The sequence below is a fragment of the Leptosomus discolor genome, chromosome 1, assembly GCF_034619465.1.
Source record: "Leptosomus discolor isolate bLepDis1 chromosome 1, bLepDis1.hap2, whole genome shotgun sequence".
NCBI lineage: Eukaryota > Metazoa > Chordata > Aves > Leptosomiformes > Leptosomidae > Leptosomus > Leptosomus discolor.
In genome coordinates this window covers 46351430-46367018 of record NC_141391.1, presented here as the reverse complement: position 1 = coordinate 46367018, position 15589 = coordinate 46351430, and the positions used below count along the sequence as shown (strand labels likewise).

The window sequence follows — 15589 nt, the reverse complement described above, 5'->3', positions numbered from 1 at the left end:
GCCACATCATTTTGGTGATGATCACCACCCTAGACTAACTACACCACCAGGATAACTGGAGATTTCTGTAGTATAAGTTATTTAATAACTTATACTAGCTTGTTGAATACATTCACAAATTATTCAAACAGTATTAGAGAAGACTGAATTAAACTAAGGAATTTGGCCACAGCTCAAAGAGGAAAATGCTTCAGAAAGACAAAGTGTTGTTTATAAAAAGAAAACATCCTTTTGCAAGAGATTTTTTTGTTTGAAAGAACAAAAACATTGCAACAAAGTGGCAAATACTAGTAAATCACCAGTGCTAAGTGACTTTTGTATGATTCCTCAATAGCAGCCGACATTCGATACAAGAGGCGAGCTCAGATTTCAAAGAATAAAATGTTCTGCACAGAGAAAGCGAGTGTTCTGCAGGATGAGCATAGCAGAGGAGTATCATTACTTATGCATCTTATTCGGCGCTTATTCAATCTGGGTGGGTGTGCCTTCTGCATAACCATCTGATGTGTGATCTTACAGTTATATCACCCATGCCAAAATCAGTAACAAAACCTCTTAAATTAACTGATCTTTTTAGAGCAAAAGTAGGTTTTAGGTAATGATGCTGAACATAGCATACGCAAATACATGTGCCATCTTATTTCAAGAGAATTTCAGCCATTCTTATTTATTATCCTTATGAGCTTTTACTAAAATTTCAAATGGTCTGATGAAAAAATAATCAAATGTTAAATTCTTATGAATTCATAATATTTTTTCCCCCATGACTGTAAAAGCTGGTCACATACAGAAGTAGTCTGATACTGGTCTAGATTAATAGATTTATATTCCTTCCCTACCATGATTTTATTAATCTCTTCTGATACCTCTGCATACGATGTTCCATACTTCCTAAAGTTTAGCAGTGTCAGACTGCTTGAGTGCTCTAGCAAATCAAATTAATTGCTTCCATAAAATTTGTGTTTGTTTTTTTTTTTTTTCTCCTTAGCCTTACTTCTTGGAAGAGGTTATCATAGATCTACAGAAGTTAAAAGCAGCTTTCAAGGCATGTGACCTTTTCAAAACCACACAGGAGTGTTCACATTGGGCCAGATCAAAACTGCCTAGCCTAGGATCCCATCCTCCCCTGCAACCCCAAGAGGCTGCTTAAGGAAGGGTAAAAATAGAGCCGGCAAGATGCTTCTCGCTTGGGGACTTCCCAAGTTAAGCGTGGTTTCCCCATATTAAGTAACTCTTAAAAGATTTCCCTTCTGTGAACTTCTTCACTACTCCTTGAACTCAAGTAAGCTTTGATCACCCACAGCATCTGTTAACAAGGAAGCTCACTGCCCCTTCATTTGGTTCATTGATTATTCGTATAACACGGGACACAGCAACTAGTTGAACGATCTCGTCCATGCCATTCGCTAGGATTTTTTTTGTGTGTATTTGTTTTTTTTTAAGCTTGCTACATTGTCCACCTCTCCTCTTCATTCATCGTCTGTTTTTCAGGCTCAGGACGGCCAGCGTGTTTAACTAAATCTGCAGTAGAAGCTATTCCTGCTTTTGGTCAGATCATCATCATGAGGATGAAGGTCATCTATTTGCATAGATTTGCTTTGGTGGGTATTTGGGGAGGTGAAGTGGGAGAGTGAGGAAAGAGAAAGTGATCAAAGTCCAAAGCTTCAGATATTTACAAAACTGTCAAACTCCAGATTACCTGCAGCAGCACAGTGATGTGCCATTTTTTTCCCCTATTCCTCATACTTCTTAACAACGCTTGAGTTTTGCTTCTGGGTGGTTTTTTGTGGGAGATGATGGGGTTTTTTTGATTGGGTTGTTGGTTGGTTTTTGTTGTTGGTGGTTTTGTTTTCTTTTTTTCTTGGACTGACACTGAAAGCTGAATAGATACCTTCACCAAAACTCTCACAAAGCTCCTAACCCGGTTACCACAGGCCTAAGCAGTATCTGCTGTTCTAGAACTCATTCTTATACACAAAATTGTAATTGTTCTGATTGTCCTGTTCTCACTTAAGTAATCCAAGTTTTCCTTCTTTTTTTTATAAATAAAAAAGCATACAGTTGCTGAAAAATTAACCCGCAAACTGCTATTAAAAGCTGCTTACTACAGTAGTTGATACTGGTAAATTTGGACATATTAGGATTAGTTTGTGGAATTGGGCAGTAAATCCCTAACTGCACAGATCTGTGATGAAAACACATTGCAGCTTCAAGTCAAACCATACACAAATATACTGTGCCTTCTGTTAACTCGGGCATTTTTAGTTACTGCTTTACCAAGTACATCCCTCACCCGAGAAAACAACCACAGCTAAGAGCATCTTACAAACATCAGGTCACAGAGTTAAAAAGAATACATTACTGCACCATAAATCTGACAAGCATATTTCAGTGTTTATTCACAGGGCACAAGTGGCTGTCTGCAATTTAATAGTCTTTGCAAAAGCAGAAGTATTTTGAACTTAGCCTCCCTTTCCCCGCCCCAGTTAGATATTTTATCATACAACGCATTGGAATCCACGTCAGTTGATGCATATCTGTACGTACTGGGTTCAAAGGTGTGTACATGTTTACATTTGCAAGACGTTTTTTTCTAGGAGGGAAAGGAAAGAGGAAATATCATCCACATTACTCAACCTTCTTACTCTAGTCCTAGCAATCGGCTGCAGCAGCTTTCAAAATTTTTCTTCCTGAGTCATTTTCTGATACCGCACTCCCTCCCCAAGCAGATGGGAGCGCAGGGAGGGCACAGCCGATACATTGGAGGGCAGGGCTGCCAGGACAACTGGCTCTGCAGGAACCTCATGGCATTCAACAAGGACAAAGTCCAAGTCCCGTGCCCGGGATTGACCTAAGCCCTGCAACGGCAGAGCAGGGTGGGGAGCTGGGCCTCAGGGTTCTGCTGCTGGGCTGAACGTCAGCCAGCAGCAAACCCCAGCAACATCAGCTGACAGCACCTGGGGCTGTACAAAAATGGAGCATGGCCAGAAGGCTGATGGACCTGATCATCCCCCCCTTTCCTCAGCACTCATTTTGCCATGTCTATAATGCTGCTGTCTCCAGTTTGGTGTCACCCAGTACAGGAAAGACATTGAAAAGCTGGAGCAAGTTGAGTGGAGGTCACTGGGATGGTCAGAACTGGAGATCCTGAGCTTGATCATCCAGCTTGTTCAACCTGGAGAAGAGTTCTCCAGTTGGGTTTTCTTTTGCTGTTGTTGGGTTTTTTCCTTTTGTTTCTTAAAGACAACAGATCTCTATAATTTAAAAAGAATATGAAAAGATCATGCTCTTTTGTGGTTAAGCTTGGCTGCTATTTAGCATTCTTCATTTCCGCCCCACCCTGCCCCTTCTTGTCTTCTAACCATGTGGTGACACATTTCATTTAATTAGTTTCAGTGACAAGATGAAAACGACCCTGTAACCCTCTTGACATGCACTTTATAAAAATATTTGCATTTGTTATCGCATTACCAGTTATTTTCTGTAGTACTCACAGTACAAAACCTGTTAGTGCCACTTTGAAGGATACTGTAAGTGCTCCAATTAAGCGGTAATAACAATTAGAATTGAAATCACTGAAAGCACTGTAACAATAGGTTTAATCACAGCTCAGGAATAAAAATGGCCAAAGGCAGGATTTTGTATGAAGTAGGATCCAGAAATGTCGATATACTGTTCAGCTTTACTTTCTTTATTTACAGAGTATGGTTAACTGCCAAACTCCTGTATCCATGGAAAACTTCAAGTCAGCTTCCCCCACTATTTAAATATAGGAGCTCTTTCTATTGAGTTGTCTGTCTATGGAAAAGCTAACTGAACTTCAGCAATTCAGTGGTAAAACACAATTAAAAATAATATGATAGTGAATTTGCATACATTTTTCTGTATAATGGATATTAAGGTAACGCAAACTTATTCTTTTTAGAAGTCCTTCAACTTCCAACCTCAGACGTAAGCACTTTTTTTGTATTAAAAAAAATCACTACAAAAAAATGCAGGTTTTCGCTTTACGTCTTTCACTACTACTCATCCAAATTGCTTTCCTCTCTCTACTGCGTTGTTTTATAAACTGCATTTAATCCTGGGATGTTGGAGGATTGATGTGCATACTTAAAATGAATACAGGTGGCATAAGGTTTAGATGGATTCACACGGGAATCCTAAAAGGTTAGACAATTCTCTTGAATCAAAGCAAAAAAAGCATTGAAAAAGTATTGTAAACACTTTTAGTAATAATGTTATTCCAAAGGTTATTCCAGAGGTACTTTTAAAATGTGATAGGATCAAAAATGAGGACTTTGAACAAACTAACACCTTTCAGCAGAAAGCCACTGTAACCTCCTTCAGCAAATCATCCAGTTTTGTAGCATAACTATTTAAATTCCAACATAAAGCTGTAGACCCATGTCACTAGAGATACCCAAATTGCTCTCAATATAACTAACACTCACTAACGTCACTTTTTTCCAAATTCGTTCAAACTCTGACTATACGCTTGGAAGTACAGGTATACAACTTCAGAGGCTTTTAATTCTTACAGCAGAATTATCTCACAAAACAGATAAATGGTAAAAAGCAAACACTATCAAGAGTATAATCCCATGAAGAAAGTGTAAATTATTAACTGTTAAATTACTCAAGAGAAAAAAAACACAACACACAACAAAAACCAAAAAAACCCACCCAAAACCAAACAATCTCAAACATTTCTCTTAATGACCAGAAACTTCACAGATGAGGTAGAAAGATTAAGTATCACCACACCCAACACTTTATAGACTTACACTGAAGAGCTGAAGGTAAATTTCTTGCAGGTATGGTCCAAAGTCTGGAACATGTTTTATTGCCTACAACGGTTTTACTGGAATGATTTAAAGGTTATGCAAATTGATGACATGAGTGTGAATATTTTACACTATGCACAACACACAACACTGATGAAATATACTCCATTTTCATTTTCTTTAGCTCTGCGTAACTGACATCAGTATGAATAAAAGTTAAACATGCGAAATGCATGATCTTGAAATTAGTTATATCCTAAACAAAATAAATACAGCCATTTAAATCTTTAGAATATGGCTATACCAAGGAAGAATAGCTGATGTAAATATTACCCATTTGTATGAAAGTGTCCATAGCAAAAAGAAAATTTCCGCACTTAAAGTTGTAGGAACATTTCTAGAGTCACTCTGAAGTGAGGGTGCTGCACTTTTCCATTTCAAGGTGTCACTAGAAACTCATTACCACAATAAAAGCCTATTACAACCACATGTGTAGGAAATGTTATTTCCCTGGATTTAAGAATAGAAAAAAATAAGGCACCATTTATTGTTCTAATTAAATTTTGGTTAAATGGTTTGCATCTCAGTTTTCAAGTTTAGGGCTAACTACTATCATACTTCTTGCACCGAAGCCCTTGGCTTTCATCCAGTCCACAACTTTCTATTCTACAAAAAAATAAAAATGCAGGAAAGGGTGGTTCCATGTTGCGTGTTTTGTTTTGTTTTCTTTTTTTGAAGCCAAATCAGGTTTTTCAACTCATTAAAATGTGTTGTTTCTTGGAAAAAAAAATCGGTACAGCAAATTCAGGTTCAGCTCCATCATGCATTCTTATAATAAGAATTAAATTCTTGAGCAAAAAACTTCTCAAGATAGTAACTCTGCAAACTAATATTAGATATGGAACAAGACACAAGTACGAACTCAGTGTTATCAACAGCAAACACCAGCTCTGAGCTACCTGATTACAAACTGACTTGCACACACTCTCTCTTTGACAGTGCAAGCCAATTTGTGGTCAACTTGTCTCTTTCTCTTAACTCTGCCTCCTTTGAGGAAAACACGGAAGCTCCTCCCAAGGCACAAAATGGGATACAAGTCCCAAAAGAGTATCTCATCATTACACCTCAAGCTTCCAGGTAAGTCCCTTGCCAGACAGTTCAAAGATCTGAGCATTATCGGCAAAGCGACTCTAAAAAATTCCTTTTAAGATTGAGAGGTGGTACTGCTTTCACAATTAAAGCTCTCCAAAAATCAGACTTCTAAGAGCACTGGCAAAACCCCTCCACTCAAAAAGACCATCTTTTCAGTGGTTTATATCCAGATTGCTTTCTTCAGTGATCTGTTTGGCAGTGGTAGCATTCATCCCATAGAACAGAAATTTCACTTTGCCTGTGTTGACCATGCAGAAGAAAGCACCCTGAGCAGGAAACACAAGTGGAATCAGGAAACCTGGCATATTCCCCAGGACTAGACAGGAAGAACATAAAAGTCATAAGAAATTATCAACTTACATTAAAAAAAAAGTACTTTAAAAAAATCTCTTTTCTAATTAGAAACTAAAATCTACAGTTATTTTCCCACCACATGAAGAATGGGAAGTTACTAAAGGACTGAACATAGAGCTGGAAGAAGCTACATCTGCATTCAACCCCTCTCTGCTACTGCTTAACTGCTCTTTTCAGGAACCCTATTATACTTGCACATTTAGTGGTTGCACAAAAAAAGACAAGTGAGGCAACTTCATCACTGAAAGGAAGCACTGGCATTATTATAAACTGAATTGTGGGATAAAGAAGGTAGGTACTTGAGTGGCCTTTGTGATTGGCTTAACTTGGTGCTAGAAGGCTTCATTTTTGACAGCCCCTAGGAGGAGATAGTTGCTTAGTAAGGGACAATAGTTGTGATAAATCAGGTAGTGATTTTTCTATGTACGCTTAAAATAGTTTATGTTGGTATAATGGGTATAGTAGTTAGTTCTTATTTAATCAGAAGAAAACCCCATGAAATGTCAGATGGACAAAGAGATGCAAAATATATGCTTACAACTGCATCACTTAGTGACTATTCCATTTTGTCAGGTTTCATTTTAGAAGTGTCTAATCTCTGAACAACTTTCTTGTGGTATTTTAAATTCAGAAAGCAGTATCTCTGAACTGAAATAGAGAGCCTGTCTCAAAACTTCAGCTTCTGAAATGCATGAACACAAGGATGAACATGACAGATAACAGTTACTACTTCTCTCCAGTTGGCTCTAGTTATATAGAGCTTTATGCTACAGAAAGCACAGCATTCAAATTTTTCCAGGATTGTTTTTTGTTTTGGGAAATGGTGAAAAATAATTCAGCTAAAGGAACATTAAGTCAACAGATAAAACTACCCAAAAACTACCCAAAAGTTAGAAGTGTCAGGGATAGAGTCAGAGCTCCGTTACTTCATCTCATGTATGCACTTAATCCCACTTCAGCAAGACTTCAACAGGGTTTTCTGTCTGCTTCATAAGATTTACACTCCATGTAGCACACAGGATTGATAATAAGTGAGGAGGTACAGACCAGCAAAAAGTTGAAGGCCGTATCCAAATACCAAGTTCTGCAAGGTGTTGAGATACTTCCAGCTATCTTTGGAGACAATTTTTGAGTTTCATTCAAGATCTACTCTAAATATAACCCTGTAGTAATAATATTAGCAGAAGCCAAACATTTTGATTTCATGTTCACAGAATCACAGAATACCAGGTTGGAAGGGACCTCAAGGACCATCTGGTTCAACCTTTCTTGTCAAAAGCACTGTCTAGACAAGATGGCCCAGCACCCTGTCCAGCTGAATTTTAAGTGTCCAATGTTGGGGATGATATTCTTCAATATTTTATTGAAGAATTAAATTAATATAGTAAAACGTCAACATCACTACTCCAGGGCCCTGTGGTAGCTTTAAAAAAGTCTGTTAATTAGGATTAAGGCAGGGAATTGTTTCATAGGTTTTTTTGCTTAGTTTTGTATTTTAATCTATTAAACCACTATTGTTTGGATTTATTAGTAGTATTTAATGTGATTCTTTAAGTGGGTATCTTATTTCTCAGAATTAGAATTTTTTGCATATGGAAGAAGATTTGCTTGAAAGACAAGACAAATTTTAATTATGCCATCCATCTGATTGCTCAGGCTGCCTCCTTTAAAACTGCTAACTGAGATAACACATTCCAACAGAATAGAAGTTTGGTGTCTGCCTAAGCAAACTCTCACTTTTAACTCAGTGGCACGATTTTACTAAGAAGCCTTCCACAGCTGGGAACAACTGGGTGTGTCACCTCTAAAGAGCTGGGTAAGGAAGTGCTTAACATTTTTAAATAGTAACCATGCTGACAACTGAGAGTCACTAAGCCCTTATTACATTCTTACTTTGATAGAACTAAAAAAGAATCAAATGAAGTATTAAGACAATCTTGCACTACTATACAAGCAAACCAAAACCAGACAAATCAATAAGCTGCTGGGCTTCAAAATAACATCTCCTCTAATTAAAAATACTAAAATCCTAGGCTAAAAAAAAAAAAAAAAAGATAAATCAATAACAAAAGAACTGAGGAGCGACACATAAGCATTTACACAAATAATTACCCACGAAAAAAGAAGATAGGCACACAACTGCTGAACACCATATGTGAGGAATAAAATAATCTGAATAATCTTTATTGGAACACGACACATTACTGTACTACACCATTGAGCAATAACTTCTGCAGATTTATAGAAAGACTGAATTATAAATCTCAGACATTAATCCACACTCCCATTTTCATTGCCAGAAAAGAAACCAACCATGCCAGTATATTTTTTCCACATCACCCGACTACTAATCTCACCGCTGATCTAGCAAAGCATAAAGTTTGCAAGGCTTTGAACAGCAACCAGTAATTTTAACCAGCCCTCTTCACACAAACTTCTAAACAATAAAATTTTAAGGAGCTCTTTCTTTGAAAAAAAGGATAATCACATAATTACTTGGAACTGAGAGTCTGGATGTTTAAGAGGATTCTTGCCTCTCCTGTCCAAGATACTAGTAGTAATTACAGAGGAGGGTTTCACATTATGCCTGTGCATCATCTCAGTTGCAATAGAAAACAAAATACAAGTGAAAGTTGCAACCTCCTTATCAGATAGGAAGATTATTTTCTTAGGACAGTTTCTGGCAAGCCATATGGAACAGAGGGTCTTTACCTTAACTGAGGTGACAGAAGAATATTACACCCACATGCAAATAAAGAGTTTGGTATCTGTGAATAGCTTGGTATTGTTGAGACAGAAAGACAGACTGCTATCAGTGAAGGTGCAATAAAAGGCAGCAACCACACTCAGAGAAACGAGGTATGGGGAGAAAAAAAATTTTCCTGCTGGAAGGGGAGCCTTCCCAGGTGGGAAAGGATGCAGGTCTGAGATACCAACAGCCTAAGGGAGTTTGATTTCCCACAAGGCAAGAAGGAGGATGTACCACACACAACTGCCAGGCAACAGAGACAGGAGGAACAGAGGGAACACCTCTTCATAGAGCACACCATCCTCAGGAGATAGGCATTCCTCCTGCAGGTTCTTTCCAGTGTCAGAGACTGGTTTTACTCTGACATAAGATGACAACTCTCATGTCCTCCTTAGCAAGGGAAGTGGACCCACCCTTTTAATGGTACCTTCCTCTTATCTATTTTCCATATACAAGGCAAATGAGGCATCATCTTATGCCCAGCACTACATATGTGCATCTCCCCAGCACGCTGCTATCAGCCATCCCAGCCTCAAAAGCTAACTGCTTAATCAACAGCTTATTTAATCTATTTCGGGCAGATAAAAAGCATGCACTAACAGTGGTGCAACAGCAGAACACAGGAATACTGCTGAGGTGTCAAAATACACACTGCTTCAGGCACATGTTAATGTTATCCTGTACCACCTATCTCAGCTGGTTTAACATGTGGGCAATAAGCCTTGGGTGACGGCAGCAAAATGCATTTGCTTAGGAATGTTAGAAAGCCAAAAATTAAATTGCAATCTTTTATGAAAATCAGCATATAAAAAAAGTTTTCCGTCTTTGTGACAAGGAATTGTTTACTTCTAATGCTGAAACTGAGGTTAACGGAGGATAACACGAAAGCAAGACATGAAATAGTATCCCTTTTCCGAGGCCTGGCATCCTACAAGTTTTGAAGAAATCTGTAATTCAGCTTGAAAGTATGAAATGACTTACTTTATTAAATAATTTAAAAAATAAATTGGATAAAGCTTCTGATCAGGCAGCATTTCTCTCCTGACACACATATGACTCTCTCTGGAAACCCTCTGAAGACTAGCTTGCCCTCCGGGTAATCAAATGACGCATGCTTAACTTTTCAATGGAGAGAGTTATCTTTGTATAACTTATTTCCTTCATTTCTTGGAATAAAGCTTCCCTTCTGTCCCTCTCCAAACCCCTAAACACGTCAAAATGTGCTAGCATAGTTAAGTCACCACTTTACAGCATGCTCAGATACAGAAGTTTTGAATTACTCTGTAAGCATTTTGCACACACTGTGGGATTGTCATATGATATAATGTATGGAAAATCAAACTTACATTGAAACAAATTAAAAGAGCATGGCTATACAGCTGGCAGCTCTTTCGACTCTAACCCAAACCTCTCATGCATTGCTGTCCATAAGAAATGCTCAATGGTTAAACCTGCTTTTTTGAAAAACAGTTAGTAACCCATTGCCAACTAGGTGTGAGGTAAACCCCCCACTGACTTATGACAACGTCGAATTCCAGCCTTACTCTCTGCTCCCAGAGCTGTGAAGGTAACCGGTGGAGCTGAAAGGATCCACAAAAACCCTGGTTACAGACCCACTGGATGAATTTCATGGCTGACCTCACTTGGGCACTGCAGTTAACGTAGGGACGAGTTGGACAACATACCTTGCACAACAGTTTGCTAACTCGACCTCCCCAGGGTTTCAGTTTGTCACTGTTGATGCTGCTGAAGACCAGCTCCTGACTGCCTCCAACCCTTCCCAGCTATACCCTTGGAGCAAAGCTCCACCAAAATAACTTTAGCAAGGGTTTTGTGGGTAATTAAAGCATGGCAGAGGTTACTAACCCTCTGGCTTTTGGCATGACATACGAATCAGCGGAGAAAATACCAGCGTCCTGGAAAGGCACCAAGTCCCTCAACACCACATTAGTGAGAAATTACATTTTGGGTATGAGTCAAAGGTTGGAAAACACATTGCCATCTCAAGTATCAGACCTCAAAACGGTACGAACTTTCCTTCTGAAACCAGGCAGAGTATGTCAACACACTACCGCCCGATCCACCTACAAGAGATTTCTTTCTAATTAAAGCAGTTATGTGTCATTTCACAGGGGTTTTTTTTGCCTTGTATTTACAGAATGATTACCGCCTATTCCTCTGACAAAACAAAGTTTTAGACAGCAATCAATTCTTAATGTTTAACCTGACAGATTTCCAGCAAATTTCACTAAAGATTTCTTTTTTGGAAACTTAGTAAGTTCACCATTTACACCATCACAATAAAAACAGCTAATACTGTAACAAAGCAAGATGCCCCAAGATTACATTTTTCCACAACACATTTATTTTAAGACACCTGTTAAGAGTCTATATAGCCGAGCTCCATCTTAATCTCTCAGAAACTAGTAACAAAAATCCTATTAGGAGGCACAGCAGTCCTGAAATCTGAGAATCCACTAATTATATTTCAGAACCAAACCATTGCTATTTCACAGGAAAACTCTTTTCTCTGTAAACATGACAATTACCCTTTGTGCAATTCAGTACTTAGTTTGTACTCACACACACACACATTCCCCTTGACAGGAGATGTGACATTTGGTGACAAACACCTGATTAATGTTCGGAGTGGTGAGACCAGCGGTCCTTTAGGAACAGCATACCTGAGCCTCACAGCCATTCAGGTAAGTATCAGAAGTACCACCTCAGCTTTTTGGATTTGACATCAGTAATCTCAAAGCATAAAGTGAAGCAATAACAGTTAATTTTTCTTTAAGCTTAAAATAACCTGAACAGTTTCTGTCTCATATATTAAATGTTGTAAATATTCATTAACAATTAGTTTGCTTGTAAGGCATAAGAATACTTCATTTTTAAAATTAATCTGTGCAAATCTTATCTACCGGTCTCAACAAGGCTTAAACTCTCACCACAGTATTCAGAACTGCTTGTACCAGATTAAAGGAAGAATTTTCCATAGGCAAACATAAAAAAAAAAAAAAAAAGACCATGAGACAGCTTAGAGGGTGAAGGGGAGGGAGAAAACAAAACCACAAAACTTACTTGACTGTAACTCGATTGGACAAATCCTGAAGATCTCCCGGGTGAAAAAGCTGAGCTTCTTTCAGTCCAATATTTTCACACGCTTTCAGAAAAACATTTATATTATCCTGCGAAGAGAAGTAGAAAGCAGTTGCTTAGTTAAAAGCACTAAGCAGGTTTTGCAAGATGATTAGTGTGAGTCTTTAAATGTCAAAGTCCAGCTCACAGAAATAATACTGAAAAAGCAATCTTCTGGATCATAAACGCAGGTCGTTTCTCATGCACGCAGGCAGGCTGGGTTGCGATCTCAGTGACTGAGGGGCACGTTAAAGATTACCTGGCATAAGGCAGTGGCGAGCCAGTAGGCAGCAGTCTCCACTTTGATGTCAGCTCTGCTCAGCAAACAAACGCCCTCTTCCTAGCTTTGCACGACAAGCCTCACCTCTTGCCTTTAAAAATAACTCCGGCTACTGACATTCACCACCCAGAAACTCTTGGCAAGGGAGGAAGAGGAGGAGGGACACACCGTTTCTATGCTCACAGACCGTACTGCACCTGGAGTCTGGGTTTGGTTGCTGAGCAAAGCTCTGGAGAGACAGAAACCAAACCGTATTCAGCTCTGCTCCTTCCTTACTTGGGAGGTTTTCTCTTCTTTGTGTTCTTTCTCTTCATTTCCACCCCCCACCCCCCCCAGCTTACACCAATATATAACAAAATATAGGTGTAGTGTATTACAGCTCCCTCTCGATGCACCTGCTGCAGATCAACTGACTTGCAAGAGTGAGGTTAGAGACCAAAAAAATCCAACGATATAGAGAGAGATTATACAACTTGTGATCTCTTTCCACTTCATAAACAATAGGCAATACGCAAGAAATTCCTTCTCGTTAAGGCGGAATGCTATCAACAACAAAAGAATGTGCCCTCTTGCGCACTTGCTCCCTTCAGCTGGAAGCCACAGGAAAAGGTACACAAAGTTACTTAATTCATAAGCTATGCACAGCCCTGTCATTCGAAGGGTTTGTACTGTTGTCAAGGTACCAGTATCAGAGCTTCACAGTATGTAAAAGCTCTGCTTCAGCAATTTAATACACTTTAAACTTTTTTTTTTGGACACACAATCACTAGATGTACCAATTATTCCATCACTTAAAATTTATTTTTAAAAAATCCACAAAGAAACCAAAGCTGCTTCTAATACAGACTTTAAAAAGTAAAACAAACCCAAGAATCCCCACAACCTTCTGTTTTGAAAGTCCCTAGGATTCTAGTATTTCTTATCAGTCTGTAAACACAGCTTCATTCAAGGAAAATATTTGAACAAAGTATTCCCTGTGCAGGCTGGGGGCTCTGTCTTATCACATCTGAAAGATCCCAAGTGTCTCACACCATGAAGGTTATGCCCCAAAGTTTGACGTACGATGTGCCACGGTGGGGGCTGTTCTGCTGCGGGGAGATGTGACATGACAATGATGATGGCGGACAGGGATGTGGTGGCAGATGAGAGGAGGGGGCTGGGAAGAATGGAAGACAGGCAAGCTTGCCTCTGCCTGTGCACTAGCTCCTGCAGTGCCTAAAGGGCTGTCTGCACAAGTGACCAAGGTAGAGCTTCACGCTGGGGCATACAGCCTTCGGAAACACACTTACTTTTCCTTTCCATGCAATGTCCCTTTTTCCTTTCCATGCAAGATGGGGAAAGCCTGCTGCATATGTCAGTTTTATTCAATTAATATTTGAGTGTCACATTAGTACCAAAACCCCAAGGACTTGAAAAGGCGTTGTTTCTTCTGCATGGAAGAGTCCACAGGCTACACCCCCATTATGAGAAGAGGAGCTACTTGTAGTTGCAAGGTAATGAACTAAAGTGACACCAACGCTGATCAAGGCAATGTGCTCCGATCGGTCTGACCAGTCACCAAAACTCACGAGTAAACTCCCAAACTTATGAGTTACGTCAACTGAACTGCAGAAAATGAGCACACTGTGCAGGTAAACAAGGAAGAAGAGTCAGAGATTTAGAGAAATGAATGCTGCCTCCACCCAGAGTGCAATGAAAACAAAGCAAAGGAGTCGCTCAGCAGCAGCTGCTTAGCTGCACCACCACCGAACTGTTGGTGCATGAGATAATTAATTTCGAAGGTGTCACAGCAATTAAACCTATCAAACATCAGCCTCCTGATATATAACACTTCTAGTCCCCAAGAACATCATCTTCAACATAAGTGAAGACCTTCAGAAACAGGAGGAGATAACATGGGAGGCGGAACACAGCTAGTCACAGCGCTCGCATGTGAGATAAAACATGGTTCAAAATCTGCCTCCCCCCCAGCTCCCAAGCTAGCAGTTTGATCAAACCTGCTGTCTCACAGGTGACTGGCCCCAATAACAGTTCTCCTCCAGTCAGGGCCTATAACTGACCCCCAGAGCATCAACAGATGACACCCAAAAGGCTATTGCTCAGGTTTGGGTACCAATACAAAAATCAGCACTTCTAAGTACTGTCCTTCACAAGTTATTCTTGACCATCCCTAATCATCGCATTAAGTCACTGAACCTACAGGTCTCAAAATAGCTAGCAGCCATTTTAAACTCTACCAGAATAACGAACCTGAAAATGAATTTTAGATAGCTCCACAGAAATAAGCAGAAAAAAAAATGACAAGCTATCAACCTTGCAATTAGATTTATCATTAGAAATGTGAACAGGAACATTATTTGGTGATTAATGTGCTCAAATATAGAAGCCACCACACTATTCCTTTTACCAATATAACTGTACTTTAGCAAGACTAATGGTTGTTACCACTTCAGCTTCAAAGGGGTACACTGCCATCTGAATCTCATCATACTCCACAAAAATTATTCTTAAACATTCAGAACTCAAAAGCCTGAAGAAGCACACACACCAGACCTATCTCCTGGGGACCACAAGTCACCCAAGCAGCGTGCTTGAGACAAAAGGGTTTCATGCCTGTGCCCACAACCCCCCTCTGCCACTGAGGTGTTCTCAATCTCTGTAAAAGAGAGCAGGACATTTAAATTTAAGAAAGATTCAAATTTTCAGAGTTGCAGAGAAAGAGGAGTATGATGATGAGGGAAGACAAGGGACCTATATAAATGAGAACTGGAGAACTTGGTTCTGTTATACCAATAGAATGGAGCACAAGAGGCAATATTGCTGCCAACTACCAGCACAAGGGAAGCAAAACCAGAAAGGCAGAGAAGAGCTGCCCAGTCCAAAAGCAAGGATCCACGGTCAAGCAGATCAAATATATTTATGCAGAAAACACAAGGTTTCTAACCATTAATAGAGAAAGTTCCTGAAATAACGGATAACATGGACAAAAGTCAAGTAGATGATTTTAATACAGAGCTCAATCAACGCATTTCTGTGAACATCTGAAGTTGGAATTAGCATCATAGAATGACAGGTTTTAAATCACAACAGGAATGAAGCCTGAAGTCTTAACCACAAAATTCAAGTGCA

The 15589-nt window shown here is 39.3% G+C and overlaps 1 protein-coding gene across 3 annotated transcripts in view; it reads right to left on the bottom strand.

Annotated features, from left to right (window-relative positions):
• The window catches only part of LMO7 (LIM domain 7), a 134603-nt gene that overhangs the window by 60052 nt on the left and 58962 nt on the right, over positions 1-15589 (bottom strand). For all 3 annotated transcript variants that reach the window (XM_086482005.1, XM_086482004.1, XM_086482006.1), the window contains exon 4: positions 12124-12230. In XM_086482005.1, the coding sequence (XP_086338131.1) occupies positions 12124-12230 (107 nt within the window). The remainder of the gene's footprint in view (positions 1-12123; positions 12231-15589) is intronic.